This window comes from Neophocaena asiaeorientalis, unplaced genomic scaffold (assembly GCF_003031525.2).
Source record: "Neophocaena asiaeorientalis asiaeorientalis breed wild unplaced genomic scaffold, Neophocaena_asiaeorientalis_V1.1 scaffold633, whole genome shotgun sequence".
Taxonomy (NCBI): domain Eukaryota; kingdom Metazoa; phylum Chordata; class Mammalia; order Artiodactyla; family Phocoenidae; genus Neophocaena; species Neophocaena asiaeorientalis.
This window is the reverse complement of record NW_020173395.1, coordinates 1586146-1613684: the sequence shown is the minus strand read 5'-3', so window position 1 is coordinate 1613684 and position 27539 is coordinate 1586146. Positions and strand designations below refer to the sequence as shown.

Here is a 27539-nt window from a genome sequence, read left to right as displayed (position 1 = left end):
GCTCCGCGGCATGTGGGATCTTCCCGGACCAGGGCACGAACCCGCGTCCCCTGCATTGGCAGGCGGACTCTCAACCACTGCGCCACCAGGGAAGCCCTGGAATTTATTTTTTATTTAAATGTAGATAAATCCAGTGCTTTTATTCTTGTGTGACTGCCTCCATCACATATGCTTCCTCATTCAGATGTTTTCTTTTACATTTAGCCATAAAATATTGGGTTTATAAGGTGAAGGTCTAGTTTGGTCTTATTTTCCAGATAGCCAATTCTCCCTTTCTTCTTAGATTTAAAATTCTTTCTTTCTTGCATATAAAGTTATTATATTTGTTAGTTCTATTGATCTTATCAACAATTCTTGAACCACAGCTCTGATTATCATATAATTTCACAATATTTGACAAGAGAGAGAGCCTATTTATTACCATTTTCAAAATGTTCTTAACCATTTTCATCTGTTTTTTCAGGCAAACAGTCAAATAGTATTGTTGACTCATAACACTCCCACTGAGAAAAAAAGAGGGAAGAAAAATATGTGATTGAAGTTAAATTTCATTGAAGTTAAACCTAAAAATTAATTTGGGAAGAAATGACATTGTCATATTATTCATTCTTATCTAGGAATGTGTTATATGCCTCTCATTTCTTTTGTCTTTTTTATACCTATCAGCAAAATGAGTAACATGTTTTAGTTTTTTGTATGGTTTCTATATTTTTCTTGTTAGACATTTTTGTTTTCTCATTTTTCTTGCTCTCATGAATAGATGCCTTTTTTTCTGTTAGGTTGTCCAATTGCTTATTATTGATGTGTAGGAAAGTTTTGATATTTTTGTTGGCCTGTTTCGTACCCAACCATCTGATTGATTACTTCTGAGGCAATTTGAATTTATCCCTTGGCTTTCTTGGTATAATATAATATGCAATTGATATTTTTGTGGCTCTCCTTCCCAATTTGTTTCTTAATCCTGTTTCATGCCTTATTGTACTAAGACTTTCAGAAAAAACATTAAATTGTAACAAAAGTAAAGGTTGTATTGGGGATGGTGAGCTCTGTTGCCTTGTTTCTGATTTAATGGAGATGCTCCTAGCATCTTATCATCTTATTAATGTTACCAATTACTGTTTTCCCAAGATTTTACTGTGAAAAATTTTAAATGTACAGCAGAGCTGAAAGAATTTTACAGTTATCACCTAGATTCTACCATAGTTTTAGTATACTTGTTTTATCATACATCTCTTAGCAGATTTTTTAATATTGATAATCTCTGTTGTATTACAGAACTATTTATCTGTACTTACTGTTCCAAGATTTTAAAAAGTCAACGCTGCACTAATTGTAAAGATACAGATGAATACAGCAATCTCTTAGCTCCATTATCATGAAGTAGCCAATCTAAAAAAGTTAATAAAGCTTTGAATTGGGGGTTTAGTGTGAAAACTGTTCAAATGGAGGACAGTGTTAAGCATCAAAAGAAGGATAGCAGTCCAGTTTGGGTTACAGGAGGAAAAAGAATTGAAGTTAGAATTTTTCTGTATTTGACCAGACTTTCAAAGAATGCCTTATTCAGCTGCTGACAGACTACTTACTTACAGAAATAGCTACTTATTCCAGTCTACTTGCCAGGTGTATTCTATAGTGAAATAATGTCCATCAAGTTATGATAATTGAATCACAGTATCTCTTAAGACTATCCATTCTTTTTGTACTGATTCTGTTTACCCAGAGTATTAGTTTTCTAGGGCCGACATAACAAATTTCCACAAACTGGGTGGCTTAGAACAAAAGGTGTCAGCAGAGTTGGTTCCTTTGGGAGGTTCTGATGGTAGAAACCTTCCCACACCTCTTTTCTAGCTTCTGTCAGTTGTCAGCGGTCCCTGGCATTCCTTGTCTTGTAGATGTATCACTCCAGTGTCTGCTTTCATTTCCTCATTGTCTTCTCTGATTGTGTTCTTTTTTTTCACTTGTAAGGACACTCTCATTGGGTTTAGGGCCCAGCTTGACCTCATTTTGATCCTTCCCAAAATTACATCTGCAGAGACCCTATTTCAAATAAGATCACTTTCTGAGGTTCCAGGTGGACATGAATTTTCAGGTGACACTCTTCAACCCACTACATCCGGCGACTTCTTTAGTAAGCAGGAGTGGAAAGAGCATGGGCCTGGAAGTTAAGGAGCTTGTCTGTAATGCTAGCCAGCTCTGTAACTTTGGGGAGCTTATTAAGTGTAAGCTTGTCATTGTCTCTATTTCTCAAATGTGGAAGTTGATCAGTGAATAATCTTTCAAAGTCCCTTATTGTCCCGAAGTCCACAGTGAATGATGAAGAGTCGTATGCATAGCTGATTTATAGCTCTGCCCCTCTTATTTCTCTCTGACCCCTGATGATTTTTCAGGGATATTTTTAGGTATGATTAGTTTCAGAGGGCCTTTGAGATCTTTGGATAAACTGTAGGATATCACCGTCCAGGTGTGTAAGTGAACTGAGGATGTTCCTTCCTTAGACCTTTATGGATTAACAAAGAAGAGTTGCTGTACTTAAAGAAACTTTTCCCATTTTTTTCCATCTCTGCCTTCACTCTGTTGTTTAAAAACAACCCCCCCAAAAAAAGAAAATTTTAAAATATTTTGTTGTTGCTGAACATCATTTAACACATAGATGCTCTCAGAGAGGAGATGGGACAATTAGGTTCCAAAGTATTTTAGTTTAATGTTACTCTCTTTCCTGCCCTCTACCCAGTAATTTTACTTAGTGATGAAGAAATGCACACTGGATTGTAGATAGTGAGCACTGTATGACAATCCTGAAACCTTATTTTGAATTACTAAAATGGTGAGGTTTAAATATCTCTTCAGGAGGGATAGTTCACTTAAAGGCACAGAAGAAAAAAAAAAAAGTTCATTTACATGGCATTATCCCTTGCTTAGAGAGCCATTCCCTGCCTTCTATATGCTCACCAAGACACAATAGGAGGAACTTTCTGGCTGCAGTTTTTATAGACTTAGTGTTACTGAAATGAAGGTGCCTCAAGGACATTTCAGTTTGTTACTAGCTTATGGTTTCTCATCTCATGTAAATTATTTTTCCACTTTTCATTTTAAGTTTTTGCTGTCAGGGTCTTGCAAAGCGATCATTTGGTTTCCCTCTGTGAAGATACTCACTGATCACTCAGCTGACAATGTCCTTTGTCTATAAAAGTGTAGTGCCCTTAGGATTTATTTTATCACTCTTATATTACCACCTGTAGATTCCTGTTTACATCTCTTTCCCTTTTTTGTCTTATAAAATGTCTAGGGCTATAAACATTCTTATATGGGACAGAAGAAGTATATTTCAGAAACAGGTCCCTTTTAGAGTCTTAGAACCAAGTTCTCCTACAATTTATCCACCTGGTAACAGTAGAAATATCTATTCCTTTGACATAACTTAAGCTTAAAAGGCTTGAAGGTGAATAATGAATAGTGCGTACTGTTCCTAAAGCTGTCTCTTTTGGTGATGGGGCAGGGAGGGGGTGCCTAAACCCAGGAAGCGAGGCTGTCTTGAATTTTTATTACCATCCTGAAATGTCTCTCTCGCTCTCTTTTTTTTTTTAATTTATTTTTGGCTGCATTAGTCTTTGTTGCTGCGTGTGGACTTTCTCTAGTTGTGGCGAGTGGGGGCTTCTCTTGTTGTGGAGCTCGGGCTCTAGGCACGCAGGCTTCAGTAGTTGTGGCACGCGGGCTCAGTAGTTGTGGCTCACGGGCTCTAGAGCGCAGGCTTAGTAGTTGTGGCGCACAGGCTTAGTTGCTCCGCGGCATGTGGGATCTTCCCAGACTTAGGGCTCGAACCTGTGTCCCCTGCATTGGCAGGCGGATTCGTCACCGCTGCACCACTGGGGAAGCCCCTGAAATGTCTCTAATCTCATCTTCCCTCTCTATTTCCATGCCTTAGCCTACTTCAGATCCTCTCCTCAGCTGTTACCACAGCTTCCTAACTGGCTTTTGCCTCTAGTATCACCAGAGATACTGCCCTACAAAGTAAGTTTGATCATATAATACCCCTGCTTAAAAACCTTTGCTTCCAGTTGCCAAAAGAGTTAAGTGCAAACTCTATCATACTCTTTAAAACTGGACCCAGTGTTTTTCTTTAGTTTGATCCCCAGTCTCCCCATCTCACGTATATTTCGTCCACACTGAACTCCTCATTCTCGGAACACTTTAAGGTCTTTCATGACTCCCTTTCTTTTACATATTGCTTCCTCTGCCTTGGGTTATTTCACTTTATCCACCCTCTGTGATCTGTCTTCAAGAAGTGTGCACAAATGTTGATTCCTCTCTACTCCCATATACTACATTCATACCATTAATACAGTCCATTTGACAGTGGACTTTATAATGTGTTTTGTTACATACATACATCCCCAGTGATTACACTGGGAGGCTTTGCATGGCTCATCTTTTGCCACCATTTTGCCAATTGCTTGGTATAAACTAGGACTCAGTCAACATTTGGGGGTGACTAAATGAATGATTAATTATGTCTAAATATTGAAGTCATTAGACCTATTTCCCAACTTCATTGATAGTCTATTGGTTATGTATAGTTGAAAAATAAACACTATACTAATGTAATTGTATTCAGCTATATCTGAATATACCTAGAGAAGACGGTGTACAGTATGGTGAGACCCCAACTAGCTTTCTCCTGAAAGAGGTATTCTTGGTTTCAGTAAAAGCCTTAACTGAAACCACTGTTTTCTGTTTTCACCTCTGTTTCCTACTTCATTCATTCTTTCATGTATCATTTATTCACCCATCTTTTGATCAGACACTTACTTACTGAATGTCTGTTACATGCCAAGCAGATTCCTTGGGCTTAGATAGCTCCTCTTGTAAGTAACTAGATAGAAACCGTAGTTATTATTTTCTTTGATTCAGCTTCCTTTGTTTTGACAATATCCAGAACACAGAGCACATGTGAAAAAGACATAGGGATTTTAGTTAACATTAAATTCAGCTAAGTCAGTAATGTGATGTGGTCCTGGGGTGACCATGTAATTTATTGTCTAAGTGGGATACTTTAGGGGAATGAGAGGGGGGTTTGTTAATAATCCAGGATAACAGCACTATTTCAGGCAAACCCTACATATAATCCTTATAGTCTAATCAGATTGCATTACTAGTTGCCTTCTGTCTTCCAGGCACATCTTAGGTTTTTCTACCTTTATATTTTTGTCTTTACTGATAACTTTGCCCTTTCCTGTGCGATGCCTGGGGCCTCTGCATCCCTCAGAAGCCTGTCCAAATCAGTGAGCTTTCCCAGGTCAGCACAGTCCATAGAGATGTCTCTCTAACCTGAATTTATTTAACGTATCATTTATATAGTTAATTAGCAGCTAGATGTATTCTGGTTTGTCACAGTTTTACTAATTTGACCGTTTCTTTAACTCCTATTGTTTAACTTTTTTAAACCTGACGTCTTCAACTGAACTGTATATTGTTAAGGTCAGGGCCATGTTTTGAACTTAGTCTACTCAAGTACATACTCATACTTATGTAATACTTATTTGTTGCATATTTTATTTCCTGGCCTACCTTTGTCTTTCGTAAAAACTCTTCCACTTTACATCAGTGCAGTGTGTCTGTCTACCACCCCTCCCACCATGACCAAGAAGAAAGCTTTAAGAGCTTTGTAATTTTTTTGCAAAAAAATTTTAACTATTACATTTTAAACTTAAATATTTACCATGAAGTATCTTAAAATATATCATTTTATCAGTTTAGATTATACTATCGATATTTAATTAACATTTTTTAAACATTGAAACATTACAAAAAGATGAAAAGTGGTGCTCACAGCCCAGTGTACACACCTCCAGCTGTGGTAGCACATTTTAATGAAAACTGAAATATTCAATAGGCCTACATTTCTTAATTATAAAAATAATAGGTCTTAAACAGAAAAGAAAGTATTAATTGCCAGGCTTAGAGATTTAGAACTATAGTTAGTGAATTATATTCTTGAGTCTTTAATTTGGAAGATGTTACCAATTTATTTTTATTCTGACTTTATTTTATATAGTTAAATCCTAAAAATACAAATTAAATAAGATTTTTAAAAACTTTTAAACTCATTAATCATATATGCCACGAATTACTGCCAATTCTTATTTAACTTCCAGAAATACTACGGTTTTATTCTGTTAGTCACTAGAATGGCAATCACAAACCTAATATTTTCTAGCCGATCCAGATATACTTTCCAAACATAAATTGTTTATGGAGTTATATTAATCAGTAAACTAGTCCTTAATTGTCTGAATGTTTTCCCAAAGTTCTTTTATTAAAAATAAATTTATGAAAATAGCATATGTTCATTTCAGAAATTCAACAGAGAAGTATACAAAGCAGAATGTGAAAACCGATCTTAATTACCACCAATATTTCCCTCTCTTCTACCCACCGGCCCCAGCATTCTTGCTCCCAGGAGATAATCATCACTTGTAACAGTTGAGTATGTACCCTTCAAGACCCTGTTGCAGTAACTCTATACCCTTGATGGTCAACAGTTCATTTACAGTGACATCCATTTCTTTTGGAGGCCCCTACACTGGGCTGGTGGGGACTTTTCCATTGTTACTGAGGAGCGCATATCATCAATGAGGAGTGCATGTGGGGATGAGTCAGACTTGGCACCCTGGCCTCAGGTGGTTTTCAGTGTAGTCAGAGAGGTGTACAGTGATAACTGTAATACAAGATGAAAAAGGTGTAAGAGAGGAACAGATGAAATGCTGTGGGATTCATGGGGTAAGGAAATTATTTACCTTTGAGGTGATATTTGAGCAATGCTGTGAAAGACAGACAAGATGGTTTGGGGGCAGGGAGGCAAAAAACATATACTGGTAGGAGAAAGGCACAGAGATGCAGGGGGTTGACAAGGCTATTCCATTTTCCTAGACTGTAGCATGCCTGTATGAGAGTAGCAGCAGATAAAGATGCAAAGGTAGTTTGGGGGAGAACTCTAAACACCTCTATAATAAATCTTGAAAAACTTTTGAACAGAATAGTGGCATGACTAGAGATGTACATTAGGAATATTAATCAGACATTAGAGGGAGTAGAGTGTCGGTCACAGGCTTTGCAGTAATTTGGAAGAGGAGTTACCACAATGAGGTGTAGTAGTAGCAATTGAGCTGTAGCTGAAACGGGAGCTCTAGGTCTTAGCAGCTACCGTATTCCATCAAACCTAAGAAGGCTTTGACTGTATGACACACCTTTAGTTTATGTACTGGGGTGGGCGTGGGTGGAGGGAGGACACTGCCAGTTAATTTTCAGACACCACCAATTATAAGATGTACCTGATTTTAGAGATTATAATAATGAGGAAATGTGCATCATAAAATCAGTGAAATAGAGTAAATTGCATGGGCACAGGGAAAAGAAGGGGTATGCAAGAAAGGAAGGAGAGAGTTGAGAAAATGAAAGAGGGTGGGGGTGAAGAGATCAAAGGCACAAGTGGAGAAGACCTTGAAGAGGAGCATGCATCTTCCTCTGCCATGAGACAAAGAGAAGAATGTGCAGTGGCTCAGAGACGTGTAGAACTTGAGAAGCTAAAAACATTAAGCAAACCCATATTTAATAACCTCCATCTTGGTAAAAGAGGAGGCAAGGGCATCTGCGAAAAGAATGACGGTAGTGGGTTTGAGGGCTTGGGACTTCAGAGTGGAAAGGTTTCGGGTAAGTGGGGCACTAAAGATGGAGTATTAAAGACAGTTGGCTAGAAGGACAAAAAGCATTCCCAACAGAAATGAGGGGCCCAGTTAAGGTTGAAAAGCACAGATTTATAAAGAAACCAATTGGCCCTATTTTATGACTTCGTCCAGGAACACTGGGTATCCTGCGAGAAGGATGGAAGAAAACAAGAGGAGGGTGCTTTCTGCAGGGTGGGAGATTGGCTGGATAGGTATGGTGGAAGGACAGAAAAGCTGAATAATCAGAATTTCTCCTAAGAGATACAGTTGATTCGGCTTGCCATGGAGTTCAGGCTGAGAAATGAGAGGTGAGGCCAGAAGAAGAGTAACAGATGAACAGATTTTTAAAGTTGGAGTAGGGTTTTAAAGGATTCGAGATTATAAAGAAGGTGAAGAAAAAATTATTTTGGAGAGGTGGAGTAGGTGATTAGAAGGTTGATTGGGGAATTTCAGAATTTTAGATCATAGGGTTGAGTACTGAAGATATGTTATCATTCTCAAACACAGATGGGAGTATATCTCTGTGTGGCCTGAAAACCTCTATTTCAGGGTGAAGTCTCTACTACTCATAGAACAGGCAGGGCTTATCACAGGCTGGCCCCATCCTACTCTTCCAGACTAGTGTCTCCTCATTTCTTCCCCATATTCTAACCACACTGAACTCTTCTCTATGCCCAGAATCCTCAAGGCTTTTTTTATCTACCTTTTGCCTTTGCTCATGTTCTTTCCCTTGCATGAAATGTTCTTCCTTCTCTCCTCTGCCTTGCAAACTCCTGTTCATCTTCAAGACCTAACTCAGACAGCACTTCCTCTGCCAGGTCATTCAGCAACACTGAGCACACCTTCGTCTGTGTGAACTCTGCTCTGTTCAGACATCCTATGGAATTTTATCACAAGTGTATTGATTTATACGTGTCTTCAGTAGATTATAAACTCCTTGAAGTCAGAAACTAATTCTCTTCTTTACCCACAGTGGATGCATTATAACATTAGGTACTTAATATCTGCTTTTGTTGTCTTTGTTGTTGAATTTTAAATAAATGAGCTAATCCAGTGCTTCTCAAACATTAACGTGCATTCGAATCACCTGGAGACCTTGTTAACATTCGGATTCTGATTTAGTCTGAAGGGGGGTCTGGGATTCTGCCTTTCTAACAAGCTGCCAGGTGATGCCCGTGATGCTGGTTAATGGAAACTAATCCATGGTGTCTTTGCCCAAGTAAATAGCAGAAATGGAGTAAAGATAAAGGTCAGTAGGAATGTGGAAGTGGAGCAGAGATTGGAAGAACTCTCAGTATGAACACGGAAGCCCTAAAAATGATAGCAGAATGTCACGTGGGAAGAGATGCTTAAAGCTTGGACTTCAGCAGGAGACCATTTGTGGAGGGTGGTAGTTGACAAGACTGGATGATATAGTTCTATCGCTTATATTTTAGAAAAGGAAAGGCTGTTTGGTGATGGCAGCTGCTGTGTCAGGACTACAGTAAAGGATGGTCCCATGGAGAGGGCTTCAGGGGAAGGGAGTGGCATTGCAGAAGGCGGGTTTGGGGATTCACAGGAAGGGTTAGGGGCCTTCAGTGTTTATTCCCAGTAGAATGGCATTTTCACCAGTGCAGACAGAGGGTGAAGGAATGGGAAAGCTGCTTTCTGGGGGAAGGGAAGCCCCTGAGGAGATGAGAGGTACTAGAATTTAACAAGGAATCATTTCCTGATCTTAAGTTTCCAGGTTCAAAGCACAGAAATTCCCTCTTTCTTTTTTGTCTTTTATATATTTATTTATTTATATTTTACTTTTGGCTGCATTGGGTCTTCGTTGCTGCACGCGGGCTTTCTCTAGTTGCGGCGAGTGGGGGCTACTCTTTGTTGCGGTGTGTGGGCTTCTTACTACGGTGGCTTCTCGTTGCGGAGCACGGGCTTTAGGCGCGCGGGCTTCAGTAATTGTGGATCGCAGGCTTAGTTGCTCTGCGGCACGTGGGAACTTCCTGGACCAGGGCTCGAACCTGTGTCCCCTGCACTGGCAGGCAGATTCTTAACCACTGCGCCACCAAGGAAGTCCACTTTTTTTTTTTTTAAACTCATAGATGACAGAACAGGTAGTACTAATAAGCATTCTGTTCCCACATATAGTCTCACAGATCTGATAATGCTAGGGATGGGTTCAGTAAGCCTAATTTCTTTAAGTACTATTGTATAGAAGCAATATATGCTTTTTTAACATAGGGGAAAAGGCAAAAATAAATTTAGAAATGTTTAAATTTCCTCCTACGAGTCCCCTTCTCCCACAAGGAGGTAATCCAGCTTGATGTGTACCCTTCCAGCTTTTATCCATGCAAATTTAAGTACACATAGACAGGAATTTTTCAAATTTCTTAACAGTACTTTTACATGCACATTATTCTACAGATTGTTTTTCGCACTTAGGACTGTGTCATAAACATCTCTCCAGGCCAGCGGATAGTTTTTCTAGTAATTTTTAAATAGCTATGTATAAATATAGATGTCCCATAATTTGTTCTGTCATTCTCCTACTGATGGGACAGTTGGGTAATTTCCAACTTTTGCTGCTACGAACGTGACACGCAAAGAGAGTCCTATTGTTACCAGTGCCTTAATAACAGAACTCTGTGATTTCAACCAGCCACCCATATCACAAGTAACTTGTTTTTTCAAGGACATCTTTTAATGAAGCCTAGCATTGGCCAGACTTGTACTATCCAATATAGAAGCCACTAGTCACATGTAGCTACTTAAATTTAAATTTACTAAAATTAAATCAAATTAAACATTCCCTTCCTCAACCACATCAGCTTCATTTCACATGCTCAGCAGCCACATGTGAGTAGTGGCCACCCTGTTGGACAGTACAGAACAGACCGTTTCCATCCTCACAGAAAATTCCATTGGACAGGCTGGACCAAACACTCTAATGTTACATCCTAAAGAAGAACATCTTTTTCAGTGGGCTGGTGTTTTAAGGAGAGCACAGTTTTTAAAAGTACAAACTTTGTGTCTTAATTGGTTGCCTCTGCAGTTACTTCAATGAGAATCAATACCCAGATGAAGCAAAGAGAGAAGAAATTGCAAATGCTTGCAACGCAGTTATACAGAAGCCAGGTAAGGTAGCTAGTGCTGCTTGGCTCTGCTGGAGCTCTCGGCTCAGGTCATCATTTGGGACCTAAGTCTCTTCCTCTCCCAGTGGGGTGCTCTTGGCTCCATTCCTGCCATCCTCCTGTGGATGGCCACTCCCCTGTCCTGTTCAAACAGTGCTTCTTAGGGGGTGATCACGCTACTCCAAATCAAACTTCATGTGGGAATTCCCAGCGAGTGTCCTTGCTTGAGATACGCAACCTCAAAATTATTTTTTTGTGAAGACTGTGTAGATTTCTTTTTCCAAAAATACAGCATAAATATGCCAATTTCAAAATAGTTTTAAAGTTTGGTATACTTAAGCAAGGTTAATGAAATTATTAAGATAGGGTGTGGGGGGTTTTTTTGGTGTTTTTACAACTGTTGAAAATTGTATAAGTCTGTATTCCTGCTTGAAGAAAGAATTTTTTGGAGTTGGCTTCTTTCTCCTCCCTACATCAGGATGACTTCTTAGGTGGGAAAAAATGTAGGGTAATTCCATTCTGAAGTCCTGTTGTTCCTGTGCAAGTCCACAGAACCCCTGAAGCACTCATACATCTTTCCTTCCAAGTGCTAAAGTGCTCCTTCATGTTTTACAGGGTTTTTTTTTTTACCAGAAACCATTCTCAGTTAAGATGATCCAGTTGATCTCCATTTGGCCAGTTACTTGGATTGGCTTAAAGGCTATATATATCAACACAAAAATATAACTGTTTTATAATAATTAAATACTAATTTATCCTCCCCCTTAGTTAGAAGCCAGACTTTTAATAATCTAAAACATACAAGCTCAGCTACAATGATACCTGTACCCTTATTTTACACAAGCCAAAAAGTCCCAGCCCTAAAGCTGTGCTGGAACTCAAACTCTTCGTGGAAAATACTTCACCCCCTTACCATCAAGGGCCCAACCTGTTTTCTGGTTTCTCCACCCAGTGTGAATTAAAAGCTGAATAAGGGAGGAGGGAAAGGTACAAGGTGCTTGCCATGTTGGTAAACATGGTGCTATCCATAAAACGTCACATTTGACAGCAAAGAAGATAATACATTTAAAATGCAGTTTGAATTGTGCTATGTGTTCCAGCATAGTTACAATTACGGCTGGTCATAGTGATCTTAATCTTCAAGAAAACATGGATAGTATTCTCTGTCTTAAGACAGCAGGAAACTAGGTAATATAAGGCCTTAAAGATGTAAATAAACTTCAGCTATCTGGAAACTTGATAAAGAATAACATATTCATCTAGAATGATGCTGATCAAATGAAGCCTTCATATACAATCATGTGAACTTTGAACCCCTAGTGGACCGAATTCTTTAATGTAGTAATATTGGAATTCCCTAATATTGTGTGGTTTTCTGAATTCGAGCATTTTGTGTTATTAGTTGCTATTTGTATGTTTATTTATATGTTTATTCATTCAGTAATTGAGTCTGTACATGGTACTAGCTCATGCTAAAAAATATTACTTCTGTATCTGTTATTCTGGCAAGAAATGCAATCAAAAGAACATTTTTAAAAAGAAAAGTAGTAACCCTTAAAACTAGTCTCAGATATAGATTATCTGAATTTTGTTGCATGCATTCACAGGCAAAAAACTGTCAGATCTGGAACGAGTTACCTCCCTGAAAGTATATAATTGGTTTGCTAACAGACGGAAGGAGATCAAGAGGAGAGCCAATATCGGTAATGTATCAGAGGGGCTGCTGTCTCTTTTGAGGCAATTATGGACGTTGCGTTTATTTTAAGAGTGACTTCCGTTTAGAACTGCAGGTCTAAATGATCCTACCTCTTAAGCCTAATGAGACTTGCCCTTAGGTTTTTCATTGTAGTTTTAATAATGCAAAGTTAATATTAATTACACTATTTGTATTGTAATAAGAATGGCATTATTTCTGAAACTCATTGTTCTCAATATGCTAGAATCTAGAATGTCTCTGATCAGTTACTCCTGGGGTGCATATTAAAGATACTTGTAAGGGCTTGAGAGAGGGAGTGTGATACCCGTAGCGTCTTCGTTTTTACTGAGCTATATGACCTAGATGTTAAGAAACGTGATTAATAAAATTGGAATAAAAGAGTCTTAATAATATACAAGGAACCTAGTAAAAGGCGAGATATATATTTTTTTTTTTAAAGAGAGAGCATTTAAGAAACATGAATTGATGAGATTGGGGTGGAGGGGTGGTTTTGAGCTTCTAAAATTGTGTTTCATTTATAAACGTACTTCCTTCCCCTTCATCGTTACAATTCTCAAGTGCTTTATAGAACCCCAAGACAGGAGAGCTGTTTAATTAGTTGGTAAGTATTTATGAAGCACCTAACAGTCAGCCACTCAAATGTACACGCATAGCAGCAGGGGCTCCAGAATGGGAAACGTGTTCCTCCCCTGACCTCTGTGCCGCCGAGTTCCATCTGTCTGCAATTTAAAAGAAACAAAACATAGAGAGGAGTCTAGGTTTTTGTTTAATTACATTCTAATTTCCTCAATACAAATTCAAATAGACAAATAGACAACGATGGTGATGTAACAGATAATTTAGGGATCTATTTGCTTTTTTCGAAGAAGCAGCAATCCTGGAGAGTCATGGGATAGATGTACAGAGTCCCGGAGGCCATTCCAACAGTGATGACGTCGATGGAAATGACTACTCAGAGCAGGTGAGCAGCGGAGGGGAGGCTGCTGGATACAGGGTGGGTGGGACTGTGTGACAATTCCGTGGGTGTGTTTTGTATGGGGTGGGGGAGGGGAGGCAAGCGAATGTCCCTCCACTCGGCTCCTGTGTCTAGTTACATTTTCGTGTAATTTGAAAGTGAATTTGTGAGAAATCGTTATTCACCCACATGGATTTATTGTCATATAACAGGATACTTGGCAAGTACGCAATGGGGAGGAGGAGGAGGGAAGAAGTTCAGAGGGAGGCAGAGAAGCAGAGAAGGTAGAAGAAGAGAGGAGGATCTGATCCAAACAAGCAAGTTCCACCGTCCACCACACACACACTCACTGTCCGAGAGACACTAGGGGCTGCGGGCAGCTGTGACCCTGCCTGGACACGTTCGGACCAGCACACAGTAGAAGGGCCCACCCACTTTGGCCCCGTTGCCGTGGGAACCCTCGTGCCGAGATAGTGGTTCCTCCAGAGTCTCTGGCACATGGACACACACACCCTCTCATAAATGCATGTCTGCCCACCTCACCCTGACTTACTCTTCACTGCTTAGGGGGAAAATATATTTAATTGTAGCCACTGGATGGTATTCAGTAACTAAGAATGTGGGAATTTCCCCCCCACATATCTGTTGACAGAGTTCATTACATTTTTTATAGGATTTTAAACTCATTCCATTTGGAATATGAAGAGAACGTACGGTCTCTTCTTCTAGGCCCCAGCAGGAAAACATCTGCTCCTTCCTATTTGATGTACACCTTTACCTTGCCCCTCGGCCAGCTCTTTTAATAGAGTCCACTGTGGCCTTCTGCCGACCGCTTTGCAGCCCCTGTTTACCGGCTTGAGCATAGACACTGCCAGGGTACCAGCAGTTCCATGCTGATCCCTACTTAAACTAAAGGCCAGCCTGCGCGAATGAGCACAGAATTTCCCTCTGAGGACTCCAAATCAGCGCTCGATGTTTCACTCAAGAGAATGTTCTGTGAGTCTAAGTGGAAACATTCCTGTTAGTTTTTAGTCTACCAGTGTAGGTGGATCACTTCCACTTTTTCTCCCAGATGCCCTAAGGGCAACACATGCCATGCTATTTTTCGCCCAAAGGGACTCACCCTTTTCCAAAGCTTTTCGATGCAGAGTTCCCCTGAAGATGTGACAGGTGAGAAACTTACCCCTTGTGTGAAACACCATCTTCAGCGCCTGACGAACATCCTGCAGTGCCAGCTTCCGCCACAGCTGTATTGTTTAACACATCGGCGTTGCGGAGGGCGAGCTTCACACTCCCTCCAAGTAAGACACCTGCACTTCCCTTGCCCGGCTCCCTTACAGTGGGAGAGTGCCAGGCGACATTTTCTCACGAAGCCATTTCCAGCAGTTACACTTTTGTCCTGTTGTAATTGAGAGTTTGGGGTTTGTGGGGGGGGGGTTGGTTTGTTTTTTATAAGAATGCATTTTTATCTGAAAGGTGTTGGTGTCTGTACTTTTGCCTAGTTTTCTCAGTTGAGTAGAGAGATACTATGAATTCTGATAATCTGTTTGTAAGAGCACCAATCCAGAATTTAAGCTCACTGGTTTGGCCTTCAGTAACTAGTGCTGTATTTGTTGCAAACTTGGAATGGTCCAGGTTTGATCATCATCCCCAGCAATCTTTCTGATAGAAGGAAAAAATTCTCAGCAAGAAAAAAACATTTTAGTGCTTTTTATTTGTTGAATCATAAAAATGCCAACCAGAAGTCTCTGGACCTATATCCATTCAGTGTCTACTTAAATACATTTCACCTCTATTCTATCATGACGCCCCCACAACTCTTGTTTTCTCCCACGAATGTTCTGCCTCCCCTTGCCCGCAGCATGCCTTTCTGTGAGCTAGAGAATTTTACCAGTGCACTAATAACATTTGTTTCTTATCTCTGCACATCTAGGACGACAGCACTAGCCATAGTGACCACCAAGACCCCATCTCATTAGCTGTGGAAATGGCAGCAGTCAACCACACTATCTTGGCATTGGCCCGACAAGGAGCCAACGAAATCAAGACAGAGGCCCTGGATGACGACTGATGAGGGAGGATTGGACACGAGAAGTTAACTTAGTTTAGACGTAGCACCTTAGCAGACTTTCCTCGGTCCTTAACATGTGTCCTTACAGTATAACTTGCAGTTTCTTGTATGTCAGTTAGCCGTTAGGGTCTTGTTCTGTGAAGATGGCATGGTGCCCTCAGCCTTTGCATATACTCTCAGTATTAATTCCCAGTACATAATAACCAACCAACCAACCAACCAACCAACCTTCCCTCTCCCAGACCCCGAGGCTAGAAAATCTTGCTGCTCTGTCTTAGCATTCCAAGAAAGTGCTTCCAGGTATTTAGATAGCCCTCAGTTCTCAAATATTAGGCTGTGTGTATTGGGTACCTTTAGATTCCTGTAACACTAGTCTGTACCCCTTTTCCTTCCCCAAGACTGGTAGGATGCAAGCTGAGGTAGTGTGGCCCAGGATGGACAGACGCCATTTGGGGAGTACCCACAGAGTAAAAGGGACACTAGAACCCCCACCTCAGTGTGGGAAGAATTGATTTCCAGCTGCAATAAGCCGTGCCTCATAATAGTCACACTGTGGCTAGATTATACTTCTTTGGGTGCTGTGCTAAGAATGTCAGTGGAAACACTCGATCTCAGATTTTGGTTGATGTTAACATGCCTGACACAGACATCCTTTCCTCTCACAAGCTGTGTGACTTAAGTAGATAAAATACTGCCTCTGCCTTTGGGACCATGATTAAAACAAACAAACAGAAAAATGACAAAAAACAAAAGTCATTTAAAAAAAACAAAGCCCAGCTCGAGAGCACTGGGAAAAAACATGAGCTGAAGGTCTAATGGATGTTAGGTCCAGTTCTCAGAACCACTATACAGTACATGGCACAGGTACATGCTGGCCTGGAAAGGTGCTGGAGGTCGTCATGGAAGCTGCTTTGCCTCTTGTCTGTGTCCCCTTTCCCTGCTACCAAAAAAAGGCATTTCGAGGATGGAGCTAAGGTCAAAAGTAAGTGAATGAACTTCCAGTCTTTGTATCCATTAACTGAAGCCCCCTCAACATGAGAGGTTGATAGAGGACTTTATAGCGGGATTATGCTGACTGACTCTCACAAACGCAAATACTTTCCTAACTAGGAGCAGAAAAGAAGCAGGGGACGTTTGCCACTTATGCGGTGGGTCTGCGAGATACAACAGGATGTGACTGCTTTGGTGTTCTCTTTACTCTGTCCTTGTGGAGGTGTGGAAAGCTATATTGCTACAGGCAATTTATTTAATAATTGGAAGCCATATTGATAATGGATGCGGTAATATTTGTAAAGTTTAATCTACTTTAAGCGGCAGTAACTAATGGAATTTTTTTCCTTGATCACATATGTAGCACTTTTGTTACTTTTTAAAGATATTTATATTTGATAAATCTTTTTTTCATTTTGAGAACTCAAAATACCAAACAGTGAACTTGAGTTATAAAGTCACCCTGTGATCACCTTGTCGTCCAGTAGCAAAATGATGAACTATTCATGCGTCCAAGAAAATTACATCTGCTGGCCTTGTATGAAAATCTCTTGGCATCCCGATTAAAGGACACACTGTCACTGTGGGTAAGAGGAGACAGCCTTCAGTGTAGCAGCGGAGGGTGCGTCTGAAAGAGGCACAGCTGCTCTCTATTTCCTGCCTCGTTCCCTCTCTCCTTCCTACAGACAACGAAGCCTCGTTTAAAGGGGAATATGGGCCTGGCTGTTAAGCAGGGCGTCATGTGTTTATCCATTGCCTGAAAGTGATTCTAAAATTGAAGGAGGGTGCCATTTCCTTACCTCTTCACCCTTCCTCCCCCACCAAATGTTTTCAACTTAAAACCATTGAGAGAGAGAATGACTGGCCGCCTTCATTTCTCCTTTCCTCAGCAGTGAGTTTGAACATCCGCCAGCTTCTAGCTGGTCTCACTCCACCTAAGGCACACGCTGGTGAGATCACCTCCACTGTCTGTTCATCCTGCTTATGTCAGTGTGAGGAAGGCTTTGAGAGGCATGAAGGTGCCGCCTTCTGTGGGTCTGTGACTTTATAGAGCTACAGGCAGGGCCTGGGCCTGCTCTTGTCCTTGGATTTCAGGGGGAAAATGTATATATTTTTTTCCAGCTTCCAAGAATTGAAGTAAAATGGAGTAGCCTTTTCTGTTTAACTATATTACTTGAACCAACGAATTCAAGAGTAGCATTTGTTATTCTCAGGAATGATCGATCCCCCCCACTCATTTTCTTTCTCGGTGTGTTTGACTTTTTATTTCTGTTAGAAGACTGTTATCTTTCTTTCCTTTGATATTATTTAGAAAAAATACAACATATCTTTCCATTTCGGTGGAATTTTGTCTGCTTATTTTCAGTTGAATCAGAAAGAAAAGGAGAGAGAAAAATATACTGACAAGGAGATTATTATAATTGATAGCTTCTTTAAGATGGGATTGCTAGTATCATTTGTTCTTGCTGGTCCTTTTAAAGAAACAGACTCAAACTATAAAGGCAGCTGCAGTTTCTAAAGAAACAGGGTGATTGCCAGAGAAGAGCTAAAAGGTTTCATTGATTTAAGACTTTTAAGGAAGGAAAGAAAGCTTCAAAGAGTAAAGGAGAGTATCCATGAAGGCAGTACCAGGTGCTTACCTGGAAATCTGGGAAAAGTGAAAGAATGTGTCTGCCAGTGCGGGGCAGCATTGCCTTGGGTTCAGTAGGAACTGGAGGAAGGAGCCCTGCACGCGGAGTTCTTTGATTAAAGAAGACTGCCAGTCTGCTCTAACATCTACTGCCTTACATACAACTTTTGCTTTTTCTCCAGAAGTGAAAATTTAGTTCTTTGGGGCCTCGATTTAAATCTACCATTGGTGTTTTGTTTGTCATCAGGTTTAACTCTGCTGTCTTCTCCGGGCTACCTTAGTTCTTACAAGTGGCATATGGAGTTGCCACTGTCTAATTTGTAATATCTTTGGGGAGTAAATTTTTTTCTTAAGCTTTTTCAGGCTTAAGAGGTAGTATTAAAATAGAAACCCTAAACTGCTCTCTTACTGAAGGGAAAATAGCCAGGCTCTTAAAACATCCCATTGTGTGCTTTTCGGTTTTTCTGTCCTCTTTTCTCACTTCCTGCTGTACTTTTTTCAGGCCCCCGAGGACTCTTTCAGGGGCTGCTCCTTCCCAGGTGAGGAAGACTAAACGTGTCAGGTGGGGAAACCTTGCAAGCAGTTCAGGTAACTTGTCTGTTATTCTTTTAAGACACTTTCATTGAATTATACTATGGTCACATGGGTAAATTTCCTAGCCTTCTTAAAACACAGCCTTACAAAGGGACCCTTTAAAGATGGACCATCCTAATGCCATTTCTGCCCATCTCTTGAGAATCGTAACAGCAGGTGAAGGCCAGGGAGGGCTACACGGTACACTCTGATCTGCGACCTTCCAGGACCCGTCAGTACCAAACAGACATTGTGGTTTGTTCCAGCAAAGCCTGTAAGGCCGGAGCACCCCTTAAGGCAGTTTTCTTCAAGTCTCAGTACTTTGGGTGGCCTCCTCCCACCTGCAGTCTGTAGAGTTCCCACATGTTGTCATTCGGTGGGTGGGCTCTCCCCCACGTCTCGTAGTCCTTCACAGAAAGAGAGATCCTCGAACAGGAAGACCCCTTTCAGCTCAGGCGTGGGGATCACCTAAAAGGACGTGAGGGCGGGAGTAGCCCCTCAGTATGGGAGGATGCAGACCCAGCCCCCGCGTCCTGTAGGTTTACCATGGCAGTAGTTGCTGACGAACAGCACCTTTACCTCAAAAGGGACAACTCGTGAAGAGCTAGTGATACAGCTGCTTTCGTTCTCCCTGTTTGGTCTCTGTCTTTACACACTTCCCTCTTGGATTTCAACCATCAGGCACCAAGTGTAAGTAAACAGACTTTCATTTCATCAGGAATCTACTGTCACATCCTCTCTGTCTGTGAACAACTCCTCTTCTCTTTTCCTCTGGGCTCCAAACCAAGGTCTCATCTTGAGCTGACTCCTTGCTGGAATCTTTTTATCCTCTGCAGCAGGCAGAGTTAGGTGGGTGTGGTCCATCTCTTCACACAAACACCCCTTCCTGTCTTGCAGGCCAGCTTTTTGAGCAGCTCCATATTCCGCTGACCAGCTACTCTCTCTGCCCACAAGAGTGGAAATAATCCCTTTTTCACAAATGATACCCCACCCCCATCCTTAAAATGTGAACGTCAAGTCCTTCTCTCTCTTTGGTCTTAAGAAGGCTTTGGGTAGAAGCAGTCTTCCCATTTAACTCGTGGCTCTGCCTTTTAAAATTGCTGTTTGTCTCTTTTTGTTGTTGTTCAGAGAACCATCAGAGTATTTTTTTCCCCAATGAGTCTCAACAGATTCTTAGGCAATAATTTTTCTTCTTATTGATGACCTTGTGTGCAGTACTGCTCTACAGTCGGCAGTCCTGACCCTCACTCGTGCGCTGGTTTTCTGTGTTAATCACTGTGTGATTTAAGTCTTGCGTCGGAGTGGTGACGGAGCTGGTCATTTTGTTGTTGTGATTATTAGTAATGTTTTACTACTGTATTCACTGGGGCTGCGTTGAGACCAGCCAGATCCATTATAGCTTTACTGAGCCGCGTTTGTTTGTCAAGATTTCCCAAGTGAACGTTGGGCACATTGACCAGCTCCCGCTGGTGGTATCTCTGCGGGGCACAGGGGTGGGGTGGGGGGGGTGCAGCGGGGCAGGGCTAGGAGCTGCGTAAGACATTCCTTTTTGTGTGCTCTCTAAATAACAAGGATGTTTACTCAGGATTGGGGGATCAGTTGTCAGCCATATTGAATTTGGCAAACTGAGCTGCATGCCCTGGAAACCCTCTTCTGTTTCTTAATCTCCATATTGTCTGGTTGCCATTACCTGGTAATACCTAAATTACCCAGTTTAAAGGTATCGCACCATAATGAGAATGGGAGGTTTTCCCCGGGAGGCAACCGTGAATGCCCAGGTTATCCTGGAAGGATTGCCCTAACGGTGGTGTGCTGTCAAAGCAGGGGCCCTTTCTTTTTCTGTACTGCGGTTGCCTTCATGATAGGGTCTTCTTTTCAAAAGATGATAATCACTTAAGAGGAAAGATTTCCTTACTGCTCTCAAGAGAACTGCCGCACTAACGTGGTGGGAAAGGCTTTTTAAACACATCAAGCCCATAAGTCCATTTCCAGTCACAGAAACCCCTCTCACAAACAGGTTATACAAAAGGCTGTTCTTAATTCTCACAGGCTAAAGTGATAAGCTACTACTCTTGCTGTCTAAGAGGGTCGATGGTTGACTCACTAATCGCTGGAAGCTTATTAAATTGAGAAGTTTCCATACCAGCTTCATTATTCTTCCTTAGTGGGGATGAGAAACAGCAGCAAAAGGAAAGCTAACGATCTTGAGAAATCTAGTTTCCTGTAACAGTGGTTTTCTTTTCTAATCAAGAGGGGAATAAACATGGGAGGGAGGAGAGGGAAAATCTGGCTGCACGCGGGGATCTTGCATCCCCTTCTTATTGTCACCCAAAGACCTCGAGGACGTGGTAGGCGCCTTGGGATTCCAGGTACGCCTATCCTGGGCTTCATTTTTATCATTCCTCCTGTGACACCTGGGGCCAGGCAGTGAGCAGAACTAAATCTAAATCTGGTTCATTCCATTCAAGCAAAATCTAACTAGCATTTTTACACCCTGCAGTTTCCCGCACACGTCTCACACCCGTTCTCTCATTAGCCGCAGCTCCCGCACAACAAGCGGAAGGACGCCTCTGCGGGGGGCCTTTGCGCTTCTTCCCTCCTGACATCCCTTTTCCTGGGCAGTTACGGGAGCCATCTTGCCCCCGTCCGGACGGCAGCGCTGTGCCCTCCGGTGGGTGCGGGGGCGGCAGTGGCGTGTGAGCCGGCCTGGGCGCCGGCGAGTGTGCACGGCTCCACGGGCGCTTCACACCACCTCGGGACGCCGGCCCCCGTGACTCCATTTTCATTCTCTCTCTCTCTCTCTCTTAAATAAAAATGGCTCTATACAGCCATAATTAACTCTCAGATTCACGTTGGTGTGCTGTGAGCAAATGAAGGTTTGCCTGAATCCTTTCAAATTGTAACCATGGCGATTGAGGGGGGTGGCACAGAATGAATATATAAAAATATAACGACAATTGTTCTGAGTGTCCTCCTGACATGTAATTAGCTGTTTTAACAGCAAGATGTAGATTGGCATGGTCATAATTAAAAGGATTTCCGTCCTTTATGTGATTGAAAATGGCAGATCTCCCATTCCCTGTTCCCTTTTAGCACTAATGCTCCCAAGAACATTTGGAACAGCAACTCAGTAAACTAAAATAATGACATAGTGTTCGCGTCCTCTCCTAAGTGAAAGAGAAGGATTTGGAGTTATTTCAGCTTCAGAATGGAAGCCTTTGATTACTGCTCCCCATTAGACTAAGTCACATGAAACCTGTCGCTCACATCCAGTTTCAACCTGCTCCATCTATGGCAGAAACTACAGTCAGAATCCCAAACTGAGTCACCCACTGATGAGGCCTCCAGAGGACTCTGTCCCACATGCCAACCAGCCAGGGTCGCGTGGGGGCCTTACCTGATGTTTCCTGCTTCACGAGCTCCCTAGAATTCACATTTTCCCTTGGTCGCTTGATATTTCCATTGCCGTCACCATCAGGAAGTGTTTTTCAAACAGGAGCTTACACTTGAGTTAGATAGGCTTTCCCTGAGCTAGAGCAGAAGACATGACACGAACACAGATGAATAAACTAAAACGTATGGTCTGTGGAGAATGACGCGGCCTAAGTGGATACTGTTGTTTGCAATGTCCTAAGGTTACTGGTGGAGGACACGTGTGAATTTCACCCAGGTTTGCTCACATCTCTGGTAGTTGCCAGCTTCCTCATGTCAGCAGCCTTTGGTTACCCTGAGTTTTCCCCATTGTTCTGCTGTGTCAGTGGGCTTGCCCCCCCTTGGCCCTTCCACATCCATGTTCTCTCCCTCCCACTTTTTTTTTCTTTTCCATCCACCTTGTCCCATGGAGCACCGTGTTGTCTTGACACCATACACGGCCTGCCCACAAAGCCCGTGTTCTCACCCTGAGGCCTCAGGCTGGACGGGAGCTGCTGTGTCACTATCTAGCCTTTCTCTAGAATATGCCTTGTTCGGTTTTTCCCGTCACTTCAGTTATATGATCAAGAGTGAGTCTACACAAATACCAGCACCCAACAGAGTGCCAAGTGGCCCTTCACAAGCCGTTTCAGTCCCTGAGGTTCCTGGCTGTGCTGGTGAGCCTGGCCCCTGAGCCCTTTGTTCAGGCCTGGACACTGCAGGGTCAGGTGGCAGCCGCTAAAGAAAAATACAGCTCTTGCTTTTGTTCATACTTTCCTGCTTACCCTTTCGCCCATCTTCTCCCCTCTCCACATACCAGAGGGAATCCTAACCCAAACATTAAACTTCAGTTTCATAAAAATGCTGAGGTAGGCTGCTGCTTTCTAACTGTTCTCTCCCTTTAGCCCCCAATACACACACACACACACACACACACACACACACAGAATTTGGATATAAAGGTTCTGCCTTGAGATTCTTTTTTTTCCCCCCTCAAAATACTTGCAATCAAATGTATAGTAGTTGTGCTAGAACAGGAAAAATAATGCCATAAAGGGTTTTTACTCAGTGCTGCTTTTCCTACAAGATCTAAAAGTGACTTAACCCCGACTCCTGCACGCCACCTGCTTTCAAGATAGACGTGCAGTCATTGGGACTTCTTACGTGCAGTCATTGGGACTTCTTTATGGGATCTTATTGGTCATCTGACAGCTGGAATGGTTGTGGATTTATGACCCCGAAGACTACAGTATCCCATCCCTTTGCTTATTTTCCCAACTGCTGAAAGATAACTATATCCATTAGAATTGAGAATCTGTCTTAAGATTAGCGATTCTGAAAACTGACTAGATGAGTATAATTCTGTGATTTGTGAGACATGCATTCAGCCAGCCAGCAGAACATTCTGATTATCTGCTTACATTCAAAGAAAATAGAATTATCACTGCAGTTAAAACCTTCAAACACAATCTACTCCTTTAGGGATCAAAGTATTAGATGTGCTGCTTAAAGGATGGTGCTACGTAAAAAGAACTGGAGTTGGCCAGACATTTCCCTCCCCAGATGTTTCCACAGGCCACTTTGGTGACTCAGAAAACCCTTCACCACATATTCCTTTACCACCCGCAGCCCCGCTAAAAAGAAAATAAAGCCAGCTTACCAAAATCAGCGAAAATACAGGTAGTGCTTACCCCTGAAATATGTATTTTTTTGGAAGAAAACACCAGAAGTAACCAGAGTAAAGATGCCGTCATTCTAAATCATCATACCTCCCAAGCATTCGAAGCTCGAAGTAGCCGCTGACACTTGCTAGCCTGTCCTGTGTGCCCAGCACTGTGCGGAGTGTTTTCACTGTCTCATTGATTCTTGAAGATTCACAGACCATACTGAGCAGTACCCCCTAAATGAAGTCAAGTAAAATCTCCAGTCACTTCTCTCATCCTGGTAGAACATTAACAGGATGTCTGCCTGGCCCTGCTGAGTGAAATCTCTGTACTTAACCTGTTCCTTTTTCTCTTGGGCATTGCCGGATGATTCCCCCCCGGTGCACTGTTGCCCCGCCATCATTTCTGTGTCGACACTGGACCAGTGTCACTGTGATGATCTAGACACCAGGGCATCCTTCCTCCTTGGCCTTTCTCCTGTTACTCATGGTGACAGAAACGCAGTGAGGCTTGGCAGCTGTGATGCAAAACCTCGTTTCAAGTCCCCTGTCCCCATCTCTGCCTCTAGGAGGTGAATGGGAAGGTCTTGCCTTTTGCTGGGATAGAAGATCTTGGCTGTCACAGTCTGAGTTCTGAGGAGAACTCGAATATCCTAGCATTGCTTGGGGGTAGTTGCACTAAGCGGAAGCAGAGAATACTAAAAGCTTACTCTTCCTGTTCTCTCTCTATTCAGCTCTTGGAGCATTTTTTCAGTGCCTGTGTTTGGAAGTTTCGCTAAGCCATTCCAACTCAGTCCACTGTCCCTTCCGTCACAATCACGAGAGGCAGTGGGGCTGGGCCAGTGCTTTGGAGATTGGAGGCTCTGGAATGCCAGTGTTGGATCAGTGTCTGCCCCGCCGTGGGCTCTCTGGCTCGGCGTAAGAACTTTCTGGTAACCACAGTCCAGCTCAGGGGCGAGCTGCCTTGGGGTTGGTGTGGCGGCTCAGTGACTGTTGTCAGGGACACGGGCTCTAAGCTGACCCGAGGACTCAGCTAACTAAAATCCATGCGCCTCCCTCCCATTCTCCAGCTCTTTACCTCTCAATAGGTGGTTCTGCAGGGGCCGGCTCTGTCGCTTCTCTCTCTTCCGACCGCTTAGTCGTGCCCTAAGCATCCTTGAAGCCCAAGAACGGGAACCGCCCCAGGAGCAAGGCCTTGCTGGGAGTGGCCCTGGGAGAGGGTCCCCATGTTGACCACTGGGGATTGGTGGCCCTTGTAATAGGCACCTTGTTTCATTAGCCGGCTCGTGGGGGGTTTTGGTTATCCACTCCGCTCACCCCACCAAATAAACCCACCATTAAAGGGAAGGGAAGAAGGCACGTGTGCTTTCCACTGAGGTGCTCATCCCGATTTGGAATCTCTGGTGGCAGCTGGGGGCACTGAAACTTCAGAAGGGAGGTGTGGGCTCTTCCCGGGGAAGGCGCACGTGACTCACCAGCCAGTGTGCACGCAGAGCTGGTCCCAGAACACCTGTTCTCTTCGTAACTTCCCACTCCCTGCAGGTCAGGTCTAATCTCAGTCTGATTTCTGGCTTCCTTTGAGCACGGAAACCTCTCCTTTTGCTTTACTGGAACTAAGAGCCCAGCATGAAGTTGTGACGCTTATCCTTCCACTTCATCATTCACTGAAGCTATTAAACTGGAAAGAGAACGGCATTAGTGCTGTATTAATGTAAACAGCAGCCACTCTAGTGATATTACCCTGAACTCTTGTTTTTATGCCAGATTCATGGGGGGGCAGGGCAGTACGTACGTTAGGAGTGGACCGAATGAAGGTGAAGGAGCTGGGCTGTGGGCTCAGTATTGTTAGTCAGTGAACCCCTTAATCATTCATCTCTGAAAATGGGCACCACGAACGGAAACCAAAGGTACTGGGGGCGGGGCAAGAGCTCTCTGCCTGCACTGGCAGCTCTGGCAGGGCTGCTCTTGATTGCGCTCGGTTCCCAGAACCCTCCTCTCACAGGGGCCTCTTCTCTTCCTAGTAGTTTCTCTCGCACTGACGGTAGGAAGCGAGTCCGTGCAGCCCGAGCCTCACCCCCAGCCCAGCGGCTGCGAGCCTAGAGCCGGCCACCCGGGCACCCCGCGCGTGCTCTCCGCCCCATCTGTCCCTCCTGCTCTGCCCAAGCTAGAAGGACAGAGGCCTCTGCCGGGTCACCCAGGCCGCAAAGGGGGGCCACTGTCCCCGCCAGAAGATGCCGAGAGCGTCACAGCCGCCTCCCCTGGAAGAGCCCACAGCCTTCTCTGATCCCCCGTGGGCTCCCCTCCCTCCCAAGGCCGTGGTCACGCTGGGTATGCAGCACCTTCCGAGGATGAATTTCTCTTTCTGTTTTTTAAGTGCCTACACAAGTTACAGACCTCTGGGACCCGCCAGAGAGTCGGCCTGTGCCCTGCCCTCCCTCCCCAACCCTGCCCCTGGCCCTTGGGGTGGGTGGCCATGGTGGCTGCCCCTCACCAGGGTCCCCGGGTTCCGCAGGCAGAACAACTGCAGGGGTGAGCACGCGGGCTGTCGCTCTCCCCTGTGCTGCTGCTTCACGGGCGTTTCTGCGGACGGGGTCCCGGTCCTGGTCCCAGAGACTGTGTAGGAGCCTGCTTAGCGAAGTCCGCAGCTGCCGAGCGAGACAGCCTCGGAGCAGAAGCCCGGGTGTCTCTGACAGCCGCCAGAAGGTGCGTCCAGACCCAAGAGGCAAAGCGTCAATCAGAGCTATAAACAGGATTATTCATTTGCCGTCGTCGGTCACTGAACCCTGGCTGCCTGTCCTCGTCCTCTCTTCCTGGATTTGAGGGATCAGGGTGTCTGCCCACAAGGGCCCAGAAAGGCCGTCATCGGTAGGGGGTGAAACAAGATCAGAAGTGCATCTTTGAAAAGGAGTGTGAGATTATTTGTTTGCCTCTTTTTTAAAGTACTTTAAGTCTGACCTAAACTCGGGGCCTTGATCACGTGGCGGGCGGATGAGGAGGGTTCTTCTGTGGCCGCACTTCAACATCGTGGCACCCAGCAGCGCTCGGGTGACTGGCTGGTGCGTTAGAAGGGTTTTGCAGAATGGAACAATCCATACCCAGGCACTTTATTTTCATTATGAATCCAGCATTTTTGTTCGGACAGTGGAGTAACCCATACACTGGGCATTCCTATTTAACACGTACGGCGTTTGCCAGAGGGACTGAGCTGGGTGGCCAAGAGGGGCGGTAGATGGAAGCGATGGGGGGGGCGAGCACCGCCGTGGAGGTGGCCTGTGGGGCTGCCGTGGAGCCGCTGCCCCCGTGAGCCGAGCCCCGAGCAGACCCTCGGCGCTCCAGGCGCCGGGCCACAGGTTCCACGGCGCTTGTCGGCTCCCCATGTTGTAGTTGAAGAGTGTGAGCAAGGTTGGCGCGAGGCTGAACTGGGGGAGGGGAGGGGAGAGGCGGGTTTCTCTCCGATCACCTGGACCGGGGGCTCACCTGGAGCGGGGGCGGGGGGCGCTGGGGGATGGTTCCCGCCGCGGAACCCCATGCGGCTCCGTCTCCCTGGGTGTCCATCGTAGGGTGGGAACTCGCTGGCGCAGCGAGTTTAAACTGTAAGGCGAGTTGACGGGGGTCATTTGATCAGATGCCAGGGGTGCCTCGGGTCTGCCGGAAAGTCTTTAGCATCCGCCAAATACTGGCGTACCTGCGACAGGCTG

The 27539-nt window shown here is 43.8% G+C and overlaps 1 protein-coding gene across 10 annotated transcripts in view; it reads left to right on the top strand.

The window, feature by feature from the left end:
- Nucleotides 1-20244, top strand: part of HMBOX1 (homeobox containing 1) — a 174623-nt gene extending 154379 nt beyond the window's left edge. Inside the window, exons 7-11 of one of the 10 annotated variants that reach the window (XM_024746921.1) lie at nucleotides 10753-10835; nucleotides 12439-12534; nucleotides 13421-13509; nucleotides 14619-14804; nucleotides 15437-20244. In XM_024746921.1, coding sequence (XP_024602689.1) covers nucleotides 10753-10835; nucleotides 12439-12534; nucleotides 13421-13509; nucleotides 14619-14804; nucleotides 15437-15574 — 592 coding nt within the window. In that variant the 3' untranslated portion in view covers nucleotides 15575-20244. Of the gene's footprint in view, nucleotides 1-10752; nucleotides 10836-12438; nucleotides 12535-13414; nucleotides 13510-13715; nucleotides 13788-14618; nucleotides 14805-15436 lie in introns of those variants that run through there. The other 9 variants (XM_024746924.1, XM_024746920.1, XM_024746923.1 and 6 more) reach the window with 9 other exon arrangements.
- Nucleotides 20245-27539: the final 7295 nt, after the last annotated feature.